The 13,044-nt window shown below is 39.0% G+C and overlaps 1 protein-coding gene across 7 annotated transcripts in view; it reads left to right on the forward strand.

Annotated features, from left to right (window-relative positions):
- Nucleotides 1-13,044, forward strand: part of UNC13B (unc-13 homolog B) — a 253,420-nt gene that overhangs the window by 137,377 nt on the left and 102,999 nt on the right. For 4 of the 7 annotated variants that reach the window (XM_045042889.1, XM_019816150.2, XM_019816151.2 and 1 more), the window contains exon 8: nt 10,969-11,004. The exons of the other annotated variants lie outside the window; for them this stretch is intronic. In XM_045042889.1, coding sequence (XP_044898824.1) covers nt 10,969-11,004 — 36 coding nt within the window. The remainder of the gene's footprint in view (nt 1-10,968; nt 11,005-13,044) is intronic. 7 annotated transcript variants of the gene reach the window in all.

Below are 13,044 nucleotides of genomic sequence, written 5' to 3' on the forward strand. Positions count from 1 at the left end.
TATATTTTATCACTCAAGTGTACATCATTAAACATAAGAATTTATTTTTGCCTATGTTGTCTTTTTTGATACATCTTATAGTTCTTTTTTAATCTATGGGTTCCTTCTCCATCTCCTAATTTTTTTCTTGCAGTTTTTTATTGAAGTGACAAAGCCATTAACTACATGGCTTTGTTTGACTTACACTTTCCCATATTGTGAATTTTGCTCAATATATTCCCATAGCATAGTTTACTCTTCTGTCCTTTATATTTTTTGGTAACTTGATAGTTGAACTGCAAGATTGATCAAATTCAAATTTGATATATTTCATTTGAAATGTACAATTTAAAACTCCTCTCCTATTGGTGGATGATATTTGGATTTTTCCCAAATTTTTGCTATTGAAACAGTACTAGAGTGAGCAACTTCATACAAATGTGGTTTTTTGTGAATATGCAAATGGATCTCCCCTTCCCTATTATATATTGTGTACCTTAAGTACCTTTCCTTCATAGTTACTTAATATGTATGATTGTTTGATATATATTTTTGTTCTTCAGGCCATAAATTTTATGAGTAAGGGAAATGTTTATCTGTGTATTCCTAGTACCTTTGCTCAATAAATACTAGTTGAATTAGTGCATTTCTATTAAGCAGAATTATTGGATTAAGGGATATACACACTTTAAGTTTTGGTAGATATTGTCAAGTTATACTCTAGAAAGATTGTACCTATTTATATTTCTGCTCCTGATACTCATTTTCTCACATCCAGCCTCAATGCCCCTTTTGCCCTCCCCCTTTTCTCCTCTATCTTTTGATCCTCTCCTTCTACAAACATTTTTAAAATTTATTTTTAGTAATTTCTACACCCATTGTGGTGTTCAAACTCAGGACCCTAAGATTAAGAGTCACATGCTCATGACTGAGCCAGCCAGGTACCTTAGCTTAGAAACATTTTTTGATACATTCTTGGTTCTGTTCTAGGTACTTAGGATACATCAGGAAGCAGAACTCAAAAAGATCCTGAGTGGGAGAAGACAGTAAATGTAATGAATAAGGAAATTATATGGGAATTTAGAGAGTGGGCCAATTAAGGAGTAGATGGTTCAGGGGCACCTGGATGGTTGGGTTTGTTAAGCATCTGACTTCAGCTCATGTCATGATCTCTTGGTCTGTGAGTTGGAGCCCCAAGTCAGGCTCTGTGTTGACAGCTCAGGCTCTGGAGCCTGCTTCGAATTCTGTGTCTCCATCTCTCTTTGCCCCTCCCCTGCTCATGCTCGCTCGCTCGCTCGCTCGCTCGCTCTCTCTCTCTCTCTCTCTCCCTCCCTCCCTCCCTCCCTCCCTCCCTCCCCCTCCCTCCCTCCCTCCCTCCCTCCTTTCCTCCCTCCCGCCCCCCTCTCTCTCAAAAATAAAGGTTAAAAAAAAATTAAAGAGTAGATGGTTTGAGGTAATTGGGAACACTAGAATTGAAGTTGTTGTAATTATAAATAAGGTGGTTAGTGTATAAACCACAGAAAATGACTTGAGTAAAACTTGGAGGTGGTTAGCAGTATGGCTCTCTGGGTGAAAGTGTGATGGTTGGAAGAAATAGCTGGTTCAAAGGCTAGTTGATCTATTCTGTTTTTCTTCCTCCCCCCCCCCCCTTTCTTTCTTATCCTAGATTTTTTTTCATGTTTATTTATTTTTGAGAGAAAAAGAAACAGTGTGAGTGAGGGAGGGGCAGAGAGAGAGGGAGACAGAATCCAAAGCAGGCTGCAGGCTGTGAGCTGTCAGCACAGAGCCTGGCACAGGGCTCAAACTCATGAACTGAGAGATCATGACCTGAGCCAGTCAGACTTTTAACTGGCTGAGCCACCCAGCCACCCCTAGATCCTAGATTTTTTAAATTAAAGATCCATGTTGGTTTCCAATGTATTTATGACTTATAATAAAGATGGCTGCATATTAATATTATACTTCTCTGATCTAGATACTTCATTTTTTTAATTTCCCAATTTTTACTTATTTATTAATTTTTTAAAAATGTTTATTTTGGAGAGAGAGACAGAATACGAGCAGGGGAGGGGCAGAGAGAGAGGGAGACAGAAGCTGAAGCAGGCCCAAGGCTCTAAGCTGTCAGCACAGAGCTTGATGCGGGGCTTGAACCCACGAACCTTGAAATCATGACCTGAGGCGAAATCAAAAGTCAGACGTTTAGCCCCCTGAGCCACCTAGCCACCCCACACCTATTTTGTTTCTTAAATTCCACATGAGTGAACTCATATGGTATTTGTCTTTCTCTAACATATTTTGCTTAGCGTAATAAACTCTAGCTCCATCCATGTTGTTGCAAATGGCAAGATTTCATTCTTTTTGGTGCCTAAGTAATAAATTATTATATATAAATACCATATCTTCTTTATCCATTCATCAGTCAGTGGACATTTGGGCTCCCTCCATAGTTTGGTTATGGTTGATAATGTTGCTGTAAACATCAAGGTGTATGTGCCCCTTCAAATCTGTATTTTTGTATCCTTTGGGTAAATACCTAGTAGTGCAATTACTGGGTAGTGCAATTACTGTATTGTAGGGTAGTTCTACAGAATGGGAGAAGGTATTTGCAAATGACCTATCTGATAAAGGGTTAGTATCTGAAATCTATAAAGAACTTTTCAAACTCAACACCCAAAAGACAGCTAAGAAATGGGCAGAACATGGCACACCTGGTGACTGACTTAGGCCTCCAACTCTTGATTTTGGCTCAGGTCATGATCCCAGGATCGTGGGATCATGCCCTGCATCTAGCTCCATGCTGAGTGTGGAGCCTGCTTAGGATGCATGCTCTCTCTCTCTCCACCCCCCTCCCCCAAAATAAAAAAAATAAATAAAGGAAATGGGCAGAAGGCATGACTAGATCATTTCCATAGAAGATATCCAGATGGCTAACAGACACATGGAAAGATGATCAACATCGCTCATCATCAGGAAAATACAAATAAAAACCATGGTGAGATACCACCTCACACCTGTCAGAATGGTTAAAATTAACACAAGAAACAACAAGTGTTAGCGAGGATGCAGAGAAAGGGGAACCCTCTTGCCCTGTTGGTGGGAATGCAAACTGGTGCACCCACTAGAGAACAGTATGGAGGTTCTGCAAAAAGTTAAAAATTCCTGGGGCGCCTGGGTGGCGTAGTCGGTTAAGCGTCCGACTTCAGCCAGGTCCTGATCTCGCGGTCCGGGAGTTCGAGCCCCGTGTCAGGCTCTGGGCTGATGGCTCAGAGCCTGGAGCCTGTTTCCGATTCTGTGTCTCCCTCTCTCTCTGCCCCTCCCCCGTTCATGCTCTGTCTCTCTCTGTCCCAAAAATAAATAAACGTTGAAAAAAAAAATTAAAAAAAAAAAGTTAAAAATTCCTGTTTCTTGATCTGTATGCTGGTTACACGAGTGTGTTCACAGTATTCATTGAACAGTACCCTTATGATTTGTGTACCCTACTGCATCTAATACTTCAGTAGGGCTTCTATATTAAAAATAAGGAGTCGACATTGAACATTTCAAAATGGCTAGGAATTACCTAGCTGTTCAATGTGATGAATGCATTAAACAATTTCTATTAATAAATCGTCTTTCCTTTCCTGTAATATGCCCTAGTTGATTATGGTAAGTTATTCTTTTACTATAATTTTTTTTAATGTTTATTTATTCTTGAGAGAGAGAGACAGAGACAGAGCGTGAGCAGGGGAGGGGCAGACAGAGAGGGAGACACAGAATCTGAAGCAGGCTCTGGGCTCTGAGCTGTCAGCACAGAACCTGACGGGGGAGGGGGGCTCGAACTCACAAACTGTGAGATCATGACCTGAGCTGAAGTTGGACACTTAATTGACTGAGCCACCCAGGTGCCCCAGTTATTCTTTTACTATAATGCCAGGTTAGATTTGCTTGTATTTTAATACATATGTTCACAAAGAAGTTTGGTCAATAGCTTCTTTTTTTTTAATTCTCTTATGTTAGGTTTGAAGTACTTTTCTTTATTAACAGTTTTTTACTGTGTTCAATGGAAAGGGAAGTTCTATAGTACTTATCTAATCTACTGTCTTGAAAGGGAGAATGGAATAATTTCTAGTGGTTGACTTTATTGTCCTTTGTGAGTTACCTGGTAATTACTACATTTTAGTAATTGGTAGATGAGTCCTGTCATTGCCTAGACAGATGACTATTCACTTGAAGTCTGAGGCTCAAATATCCTGTCATTTCATTGTCATGGAAAAATTGACCGTCACTGGACTAACTGGTGATATAACAGTTGCCTGGGGTTGTTTTGTTTGGTAACTATAGACCTTACTTTTTTAATGTGACTATTTCTGATTTCTAATGTTTTCCACTAGAAACAAGATGAAATAAACAGAACAAGAAGCCTGTGAGTATATTGCCATTGCATAGTCAACAGGGATAAGTAAAGAATCTTCACCTTCTATGAAAGAGGATTCATTTTTAATTGGGTCCTGGACCTGCTAGAATTTTCTCATTTACATGTATGCTCACATTGAACTGGTCTTTGAGCTCAGTAGGATAGTCCGTCTGGCTGCCTTCTTCCATCAGTGCAGGAGCACTATGCTTTTGACTGAGAGACTGGCTTTTTCATATAGGAAATTCTATAGCTTTATTTTTCAAATTGTAATTCAAAATCAGTGGCATGAGAGTCCCCAGCTTCTTACTGCAAAGGCAGATTCAAACAACAACAGATACAGATTCTTAAGGCACTTCCGGCATTTTGAATTAGAATTTCTGGGAGTGGGATGTAGGTAATGCGTTTTATAACAGGACTCAATTCTTCCTTCCTTCCTTCCTTCCTTCCTTCCTTCCTTCCTTCCTTCCTTCCTTCCTTCCTTCCTTCCTTCCTTCCTTCCTTCCTTCCGTGTTGTAGGGGCACCTGGGTGACTCAAGCAACTGAGCGTCTGACTTTGGCTTGGGTCATGATCTCACTGTTCGTGAGTTCAAGCCCCATATCAGGCTCACTGCTGTCAGTGCAGAGCCTGTTTGGGATTCTCTCTCTCCCTCCCTCTCTCTGTGCCCCTCCTCCACTTGTGCGCAAGCACACGTGCTCTCTTTCTCTAAAATAAAACATTTAAAAAATTTTTGAAATTCATCCATTTTGTTCAGTGTATCAGTAATGCATTTCCTTTTATTACTAAGTAGTATTCTATCATGGATATACTACATTTTGTTATTGATTCACCTATTGCTAGGCATTTGGGTTGTTTCTGGTTATTGTGAATAATATGAACATTTTCATGATCATATGTTTTAATTTTTCTTGGTTAAATATCTAGAAGTGGAATGGCTGGATCATATGGGTAGATGTGTGTTTAACTTTTTCAGGAATAGGCAGATGGTTTTTGTTTTGATAATAGAGACATTGTATTAGAGTCATTGAGCATTGTTTAAGGAAAATTGTTTAAGTGGAACTTAACAATGGGTACCAACTAAATAAGGGAGAAGAGGGAACATTTACTGAGTAATTATCATTCGTCTGGCACATGGAGCTAAATGCTACATACTTGATTTTCAATTTTTTTGCAAATTTGAGAGGTGTTATTACTATTCATTTTTTATAGGTGATGAATAGAAGGGCAGAGAAGTTAAGCAGCCTAAGATCACACAGTTAGTAAGTGATGGCTTTAAACCTAGGTTTATCTGGTTCCAAAACTCAAAACCCATTCTATTAAATCAGCAAGGAGTGGAAACGAAGGACATTCTGGCTTCAGAAGTTGAGGGACAAATAGGGGAAATCAGGCTCATTCCTTTATCTCCCAAGTGTGTCAAGCATAGAAACTGTGACAATACCTGTTTGCCAGTTAACAAAGACTTTGTTCTGGGGCAATGGTGGACAGTGAGATTTGATATTTATTTGGTATCAGATCATAGAGGGCTTTAAAAGCCGTGAAGATAAATATACTCTTTTATAGATAGTGAGCAGTTACAAATTATCAAAACGGTAATGATGTGATCAGAAACTGGATTTAGGAAAATTAGTCTAGTTGTCTTCTGCTGGGTTGATTGAATGGGACAGATCAGAAGGTCACAAGTCCAGCAATAATCTGCAATAATTCAGGCATGAGGTAATGGATTCCTCAATAAGGACAGAGAAACTATGAAGAAGGGACAGTAAGAAGGAGACCTCAGAGTGGAATTAACTATTAAGCTTATTAACAGGCTGGACACAGGAGATAGAGAGGAATTTTTGGAATGGTTTTGTGGTTTCTGGCTTGGAAGTGCCAGTTCAGTGGTTTGGGGCTTGAGGTACACTTGGTAATGCTAATCTGCACAGAGCTCATAACATTATAAATACAATGTCATTGCCAATAGAGGCTCAGACTGCCTAACTCTTAGCATCAGGAGCCACTGAACTGCAGGGTAATTGGTTATTCACGTGTTAACTATGTGAACTGAAGAGGTTTAAGGCTCTAGGGAGGTGGGAAACATTAGCATGCTCATTAAAATTGTCAGTTTGACACATATTTGTTATGTGTGAATGCCCAATTTGAGAATGTTGCTGGTTTTAGAAGAGGCTCTTAGTGTACTCAGTTTTTTCTGTAACACATTTGGCCACTGTCCCCTGCTTGCTTCCTTTTTTGCATCCTGTGATAAGCAGTATCTTCCACCATGCTCACATTCAGTGTTTTACTGTATGAATTGTGGAATCTCTTGATGTCTCCTTATTCTATTGTATGTGCTTCCATTTTCTTTTAACCAGTCTATACTCCAGCTTTCACTCATTAACATTTCTATTAAAGTTTTTAGTAACTTCTTTATTTCTAAATCCAGTAGGCCTTTTTCAGTTTCTTTCTTTCTTTCTTTCTTTTTTTTTTTTTTTTTTTTTTTTGACTCTCCTGTAGCACTTAACACTTATTGATCACTGCTTTCTTGAAACCTTGCTTTTGTTTTTGTTTTTTTTTCTGATTCAGAGATGATACGGCCCTGGTTTTCTTCCTCTCTGGCTTCTTCACACCCTCCTTCATGGACTCTTCCTTTTTGTTTTTTTAAAGTCAGTTTTATTAAGGTATAATTTACATAGAGTAAAAATCTCCCTCATAGTGTCCAGTACTATGTTTGTCAAAACACAAGCACATACAGTCTTATAACCATAACCATAGTTAAGATGTAAAGCAGTTCCATCAACCCTAAAAGTTTTCTAAACCCCTTTGGTAGTCAACCATTTCCACTCCTGGCCCATGCAAACCCTCATTTGTTTTCTGCCCTTGTTGTATTGCCTTTTCCAGAAAAATTATATAAGAATAATGTAGTATGTAGCTTTTTTTGTCTTTTGGTTTTTTTGTTTCAGTTATCATACTGCATTAGAGATTCATCTGTGTGTTTCTGTTCATGCCTTTTTATTCCTGAATAGTACTCAATTATATGGATATACCATGATTTGTTTATCAAATGGATATTTATAGTTATTAGTGAATATGAATTAAGCAACTGTGAACATTCATGTATAGGGTTTTATGTGAACATGTTTTTATTTTTCTTGGGTGAATACATATGAGAGGGTTGCTGGGTTTTATGGTATGTATATAACTTAGTAAGAAATGCCAAGATTTTCCAAAGTGACCTACCACTTTGCATTCTTGCCAACCATGTATGAGAATGCCAGTGTCTTCACAGTGTCACCAACACTTGGTTTTGTTCTTTGTTTCTTCCCTTCCCTTCTTTGTCTGCTTTTTAAACTTGGCTGTTCTGTAGGTTCCCCTCACCCCTTTGTACAGCCTCCCCCCCTTATCCTGCATTCTGCCTCATTGTTCTTATATACTGACATTTTAATTTTTATACATGATTTACACCTATTTGTTGAGCTGCTATTTTGTGCCAGGCACTAAGGGTACAGCAAGGAACAAAGCAGAAAAATCTGTTTTCATGGCAGTTTGTATTCTGAAAACTTAGAACTCCACATATCTTTCCTCAGCTCCACAACCATGTATCCATCTGTCTCCCAGACATATTCATTTGAGATAGCACATAAATACCTCAAAGCCAATAATCTAACACTGAATTCATCATCTCCTTCAACTTGCCCCTCTCTTGTATTTCTCTTCTTAATGAATGATGCCATACCCACCCAGTAGCTCAAGCTAAAAAGCTGGGCGGTATTATTTAGGTTTTACTCTCCTCACTTCCCACATTCAGTACTTACTAAACCCGATATATTTTATGTCACAAATGTACCCACTCTCTCCACTCCCTCTGCCACCGTCCTAGTTTAAGCCATCATCAGGCCAGTATAGTAGCTTCCTTACCAGCCTTCCTGACACCAGTCTCCAGTCCACCTACCCTACAAACTTTTGGCCATACTGCACCACCACCACTCTCTTTCTAAAATGACAAATCTGATTCTGTCTCTCCCGTGCTTAATACCATATTATTTCATTCTTATGTGGAATTTAAGAAACAAGCAAATGAACAAAGGAAACATAAAGAGACAAACTGGAAAACAGACTGTCAACCGTAGAGAACAGATTACCAGAGGGGAACAGGGTGAGGGGGCAGGAGAAATGGGTGAAGAAGATTAAGAGTATACTTACCATGATGAGCACTGAGTAATGTATAGAATTGTTGAATCACTATATTGTACCCCTGAAACCAATATAACACTGAATGTTAACTGTACTGGAATTGAAAAAAGAAAAAGGCTGTGACAGCTCTGCATTAACCTCCAGATAATTCCAATTTCCTAACATTATTAAATTTCTAAATATTACCTGGGACCTCCTTTGATTAGGTTCTTTTATAACCCTGTAGCCTCCTATTCAGATATGCTAGAACTGTTTTCAGGTTCACTGAATATACTTTTGCATGTATAATTTCCATTTCCTGGAATAATCCCTTACCCCCTTTATTGGTACTTATGCCTAGCAAAACCTAACAATCCTCAGTATTGTTCTACTGGCTAGTGAGATGCTTTAGTGCATTTTTGGAGTGGGGAAGGAAACTTGCCCACTTAAACTGATGTTGTTTCTCTTATAATGGTACCACTCTCAAGTGACAATAGGGAACTAGTTGGTCAGAGAGCATAACTTATTTTCATGGCTTAGGGTTGGACCTTGTAGATGGCATCAAATCATTCATTTGGTTTAGTCATATAATAGACATTTATCGAGCACCTACTGTGTCCAGGAAACTGCTATGCAGTGCTGTGGTACATTCAAGGATGAGGCAGTGTCCTTCAATGAGAGGCTTCTTTGGGTCCAGAGTTTCAGGAGAAATAGCATTGTCACTTGCTTGGAGCAATCTAGGGTGATAGGCATGTTCTGAAGTTCTGTGATTATTTTTCAGTTTTTTTTTTTTTTTTTTTAAAGAAGCAAGGTAATTATTCACAGTTGTTATGGCAACAGTGGTACAGCCTGGAAGAATTTTCTTTTAGACCCCTTCTTTCCCTGTGTTTAGAGTGTAAGTAAATTATTAAAGCAAAAAAATGTCACAGTCAACCAACGTATCCTTTTTGAGGGGTGAAAAGAAGGGAAGAAAGTAAGTATAGGAAGAAAACTGACTCTCAGTGTATAGTTAAATTAAATAGACTGTGACTGATTAGTAGTAGTCCCATATGCCCAGGATTGCGAGTTGGCTCAGGTAAGGAAACCATCTTGTTTTGACGTCATTCAGTGCTTCCAGAGCCTTAACCGCAAATTTTCAAGGGAACTGCACCTTTAGAACTCTGAGGACTTTCTAACCCAGACGGTGACAGTCCCTCAGCAGATATTAGGGTTGTAAGTGTGTGGACCCTCCTGCTACCTATTTATTAGGAACTTATAAGGCAAGCAAAAACTTGGCAACATGACAAAACAACAAGAAATGCCCATTGCTTGCCCTGTTCCAGGGACCTGTGCTAGGTACTTTACGTGGATTTTCTCTTATAATCTTTCAGTAACCAATGAGACTCATACTATTCTCATATTACCTGGAGGAAATGTCTGTAATAACTTCTTCAAGGCCATATAGCCAGTAGTGGCAGAGCTTAAAAGAACTTAGTTTTGGCTTGAGTACTCATATTCTTAATTATGAAGCTAAATTACTCCTTGTTTCTTGGGATAAAGGCCTATTTTTAGTGATTGTGTTCTCATGCACACACATGCATCACATTAGTTGCCTCAAATTCAATTTTGAGTGTGAAATAGGATTTAAATGTAATTAACATTGAATTTTTTTTAATCTGAAAAATGAATAGAAAATGTTCAGTTTTCTCTTGTCATTCAAAGCTCCTGTGTTTTAATGGATTTTATTAAATTCTATAGGCAGTTGAGAAAAAAAAGTGGCTCTCTCTGAGCACCCAAAGGGCTACAATGTTTCATTACATTTTGGAAGATTAGAGGTTAATGCCATTCTTTGGCCTTTTAAAGAGCGTCAAAATTAGACATCATTGCTCCCAGACAAGGGAATCACTCTCTTCCACTGTGTTAGGTCTGAGATTCTCAGGGATATACTGTGGTGGTCTCAGATTTGGCAAACATCAAGACAAGGAAGGATTTCTTAGAGACAGGTTGAATTTTTGTCATTTTGAATAAGGAAGGTTATATATGCTCCTAAATGATGATGTTCTGAGACCTAGGCCAGAAGGAGGTTTAAAATAGTGTAGAAGCAGGGGTGCCTGGCTGGCTCAGTCAGAGGAGCATGTGACTCTTGATCCCAGGGTCATGAGTTTGATCTCCATGTTGGGTGTAGAGATTATTTAAATAAATAAAACTTTTTTAAACGAAGAGTGTAAAAGCTGTTTTTTGTTATTCTGTATGGTAAATTATAGAGAGCAAGGGTACTTTGTAGATTTGTCTCATGCTTGATAGAAGGCAGAAGCTTGTCTACATGTTATGTGAAAGTAATGGAACACAAGTAGGGCAGGCTCAAGCAAGGTAAGGTGTATAATGATTGGTGGGTTGGGGAAATGATCTTTGAATTATTCCTAAAATTGTCTCTGTCACTCTTCTTTTTTGCTACCATTTGCGGTTTTCTTAGGTCACTGGACCTATTTGGGCTGGGGAGAGCAGCAGAGTACGTAAGAAATTGAATTCCTTATTAATTTTCTTGATTTTATCCTTAAAAATTTTTTTTTATTTTAGCCTTTAACACACTCCCTCTGAACTATGAAGCAGGATATTCATGCATATAAGCATATATAATTCCATCTCCCCCTTCTCTCCTACTTAAATCTCAAGAGACCATTATTTGCAGTGGAATGGCATATCCTTTCAGGCTGGGGTTTTTGAAGGGAGGGAAGGAGGGAGAGAGAGAAATTTCAAACCAAAGTCCCAGTTATAATCTTAGCAGTATCTCTTGATTTTTCCTTCCCAGAGGTAAGTAATACCATCAGCTCCTAGTATAGGAAACCCTCTCCTTTGGTCTCTTGGCTAAGGAGTGCAGTGACTAGAAGAAAGTTCATTCTGGAAGTTTATTTTTGTGAACAAGAGACTGAGGACATGGTTTGACTCTCCTTGAAGCAGCCCAGCTAGGCTGGAAGCCAGCTTCATTCTAGAGCTTTGAGAGTGGGCAGTCAGTTCTTTCCAGCAAGATACACAGCCTCAGGCTAACGTTACTGGCTCTGTTATCCATCTTACAGGGGGTTTGGTTGAGTACCAGTGCTTAGATATCCAGCAGGTGCTAAGAGGGGCCAAATTTTGTTCTCCCTGGGATTTCTCATGAATATGTACTTTCTGTCATTTGAATCCTGAGTATTTCCATTACAGAAATGCTGCTCAAAGGTAGCCTAAGAGAGCTAACTTAAGGTTTTCAAGTAGAAAAAAGTAAGCCTTAAAAAAAAATCGTTTGATTTCTCTCTCCTTTTTTCTCAAGCTGATGAAGTTCTATCTGTACTCTGGGTTTAAAGACAGGGATTCAATCCAGGAACACCACATACCAGAAAGCCTCATTGTTCAGTATTTCATTCAGGACTGTTTGAGTGCCTACTCTGTACCAGAGGCCCATTTTTGACCCAGCTTAGATTACTTTCCCCAGGTTCATTTTCTATCATTTCCTTCCATGTCCTTTTATGTACCTGCCAAATGAACTACCAAGTGTTTTTCAAAATTATATATAGGCTTTCTCACTATTGGGCCTTTACACATGCCATTATTTTTATCCAGATTCTAGGAGGTATTTCCCTCCAAACTTAACCTGTTGAAAACCTGCCAGTCTTTCACAATCCTCTCCTCCATAAAACTTTCCCTGCTCACACTAACAGGAAGTGACCTTACCTTCAACTGATACAGCATTGGGTTTGTACTGTTTTCAAGATTGTTCATTTCTTGTATTTGTATCAATATTTTCTCTCTCCTATTAGGCTGACTCTACACTCTGAATCTTCTGTGTTGTTTACCATTGTGCTTATAGGCACTCAATAAATACTTGAATGAGTTAATTTTCCCAGCCTTTTCTATTTTTGCCCTCATATGAGCTCACAAGTCCTCCTTAAGCTGAGTAACCAAACCTGCATAATAGGTTCTCTTTCTCAGTGAAACCAGGAGTTTTCTGTTTTAGCTGCAGTGGTGTTGTGGAGGAGAGAGTAGAGCCAGTAAGAGATCACCACTGCCACACTGAAAGCACAATTCTTTTATTCAAGCCTTTTCCTTAATTTCCCTTTTTAGTTTCTAATCAGCCTTGGTGGTGCCAAGAGGTTTACTTTCTAGGGAGATTGAGGATGGTGTCCAGGGAGAAAAGCTGGTCTTTGCTCTCATCTACCTTTTTTTCTATTTCTCTCTGTCGTCTCACCTCACTTTTTTGTATTTCCTTTCTCCTGTCCCCTCCTACTTTTCATATTCTCTTCTACTTCTAACCTCTTCTTTCTAGAAACATTTTGTTTCTTAATATTTGCCCTTTATTTTTTTGAGTTTATTTATTTTGAGAGAGAGAGAGAGAGAGAGCGAGCAAGCGCACAAGCAGGGGAGGGGCAGAGACAGAGGCAGAGAATCCTAAACAGGCTCTGCACCATCAAAGCAGAGCTCAGCTTGGGGCTTGATCTCACAAACTGAGATCTTGACCTGAGCCAAAATCAAAAGGTGGATGTTCAACCAACTGAGCCACCCAGGTGCCCTGCCT

The sequence above is a fragment of the Felis catus genome, chromosome D4, assembly GCF_018350175.1.
Source record: "Felis catus isolate Fca126 chromosome D4, F.catus_Fca126_mat1.0, whole genome shotgun sequence".
In the NCBI taxonomy this organism is placed as follows: Eukaryota; Metazoa; Chordata; class Mammalia; order Carnivora; family Felidae; genus Felis; species Felis catus.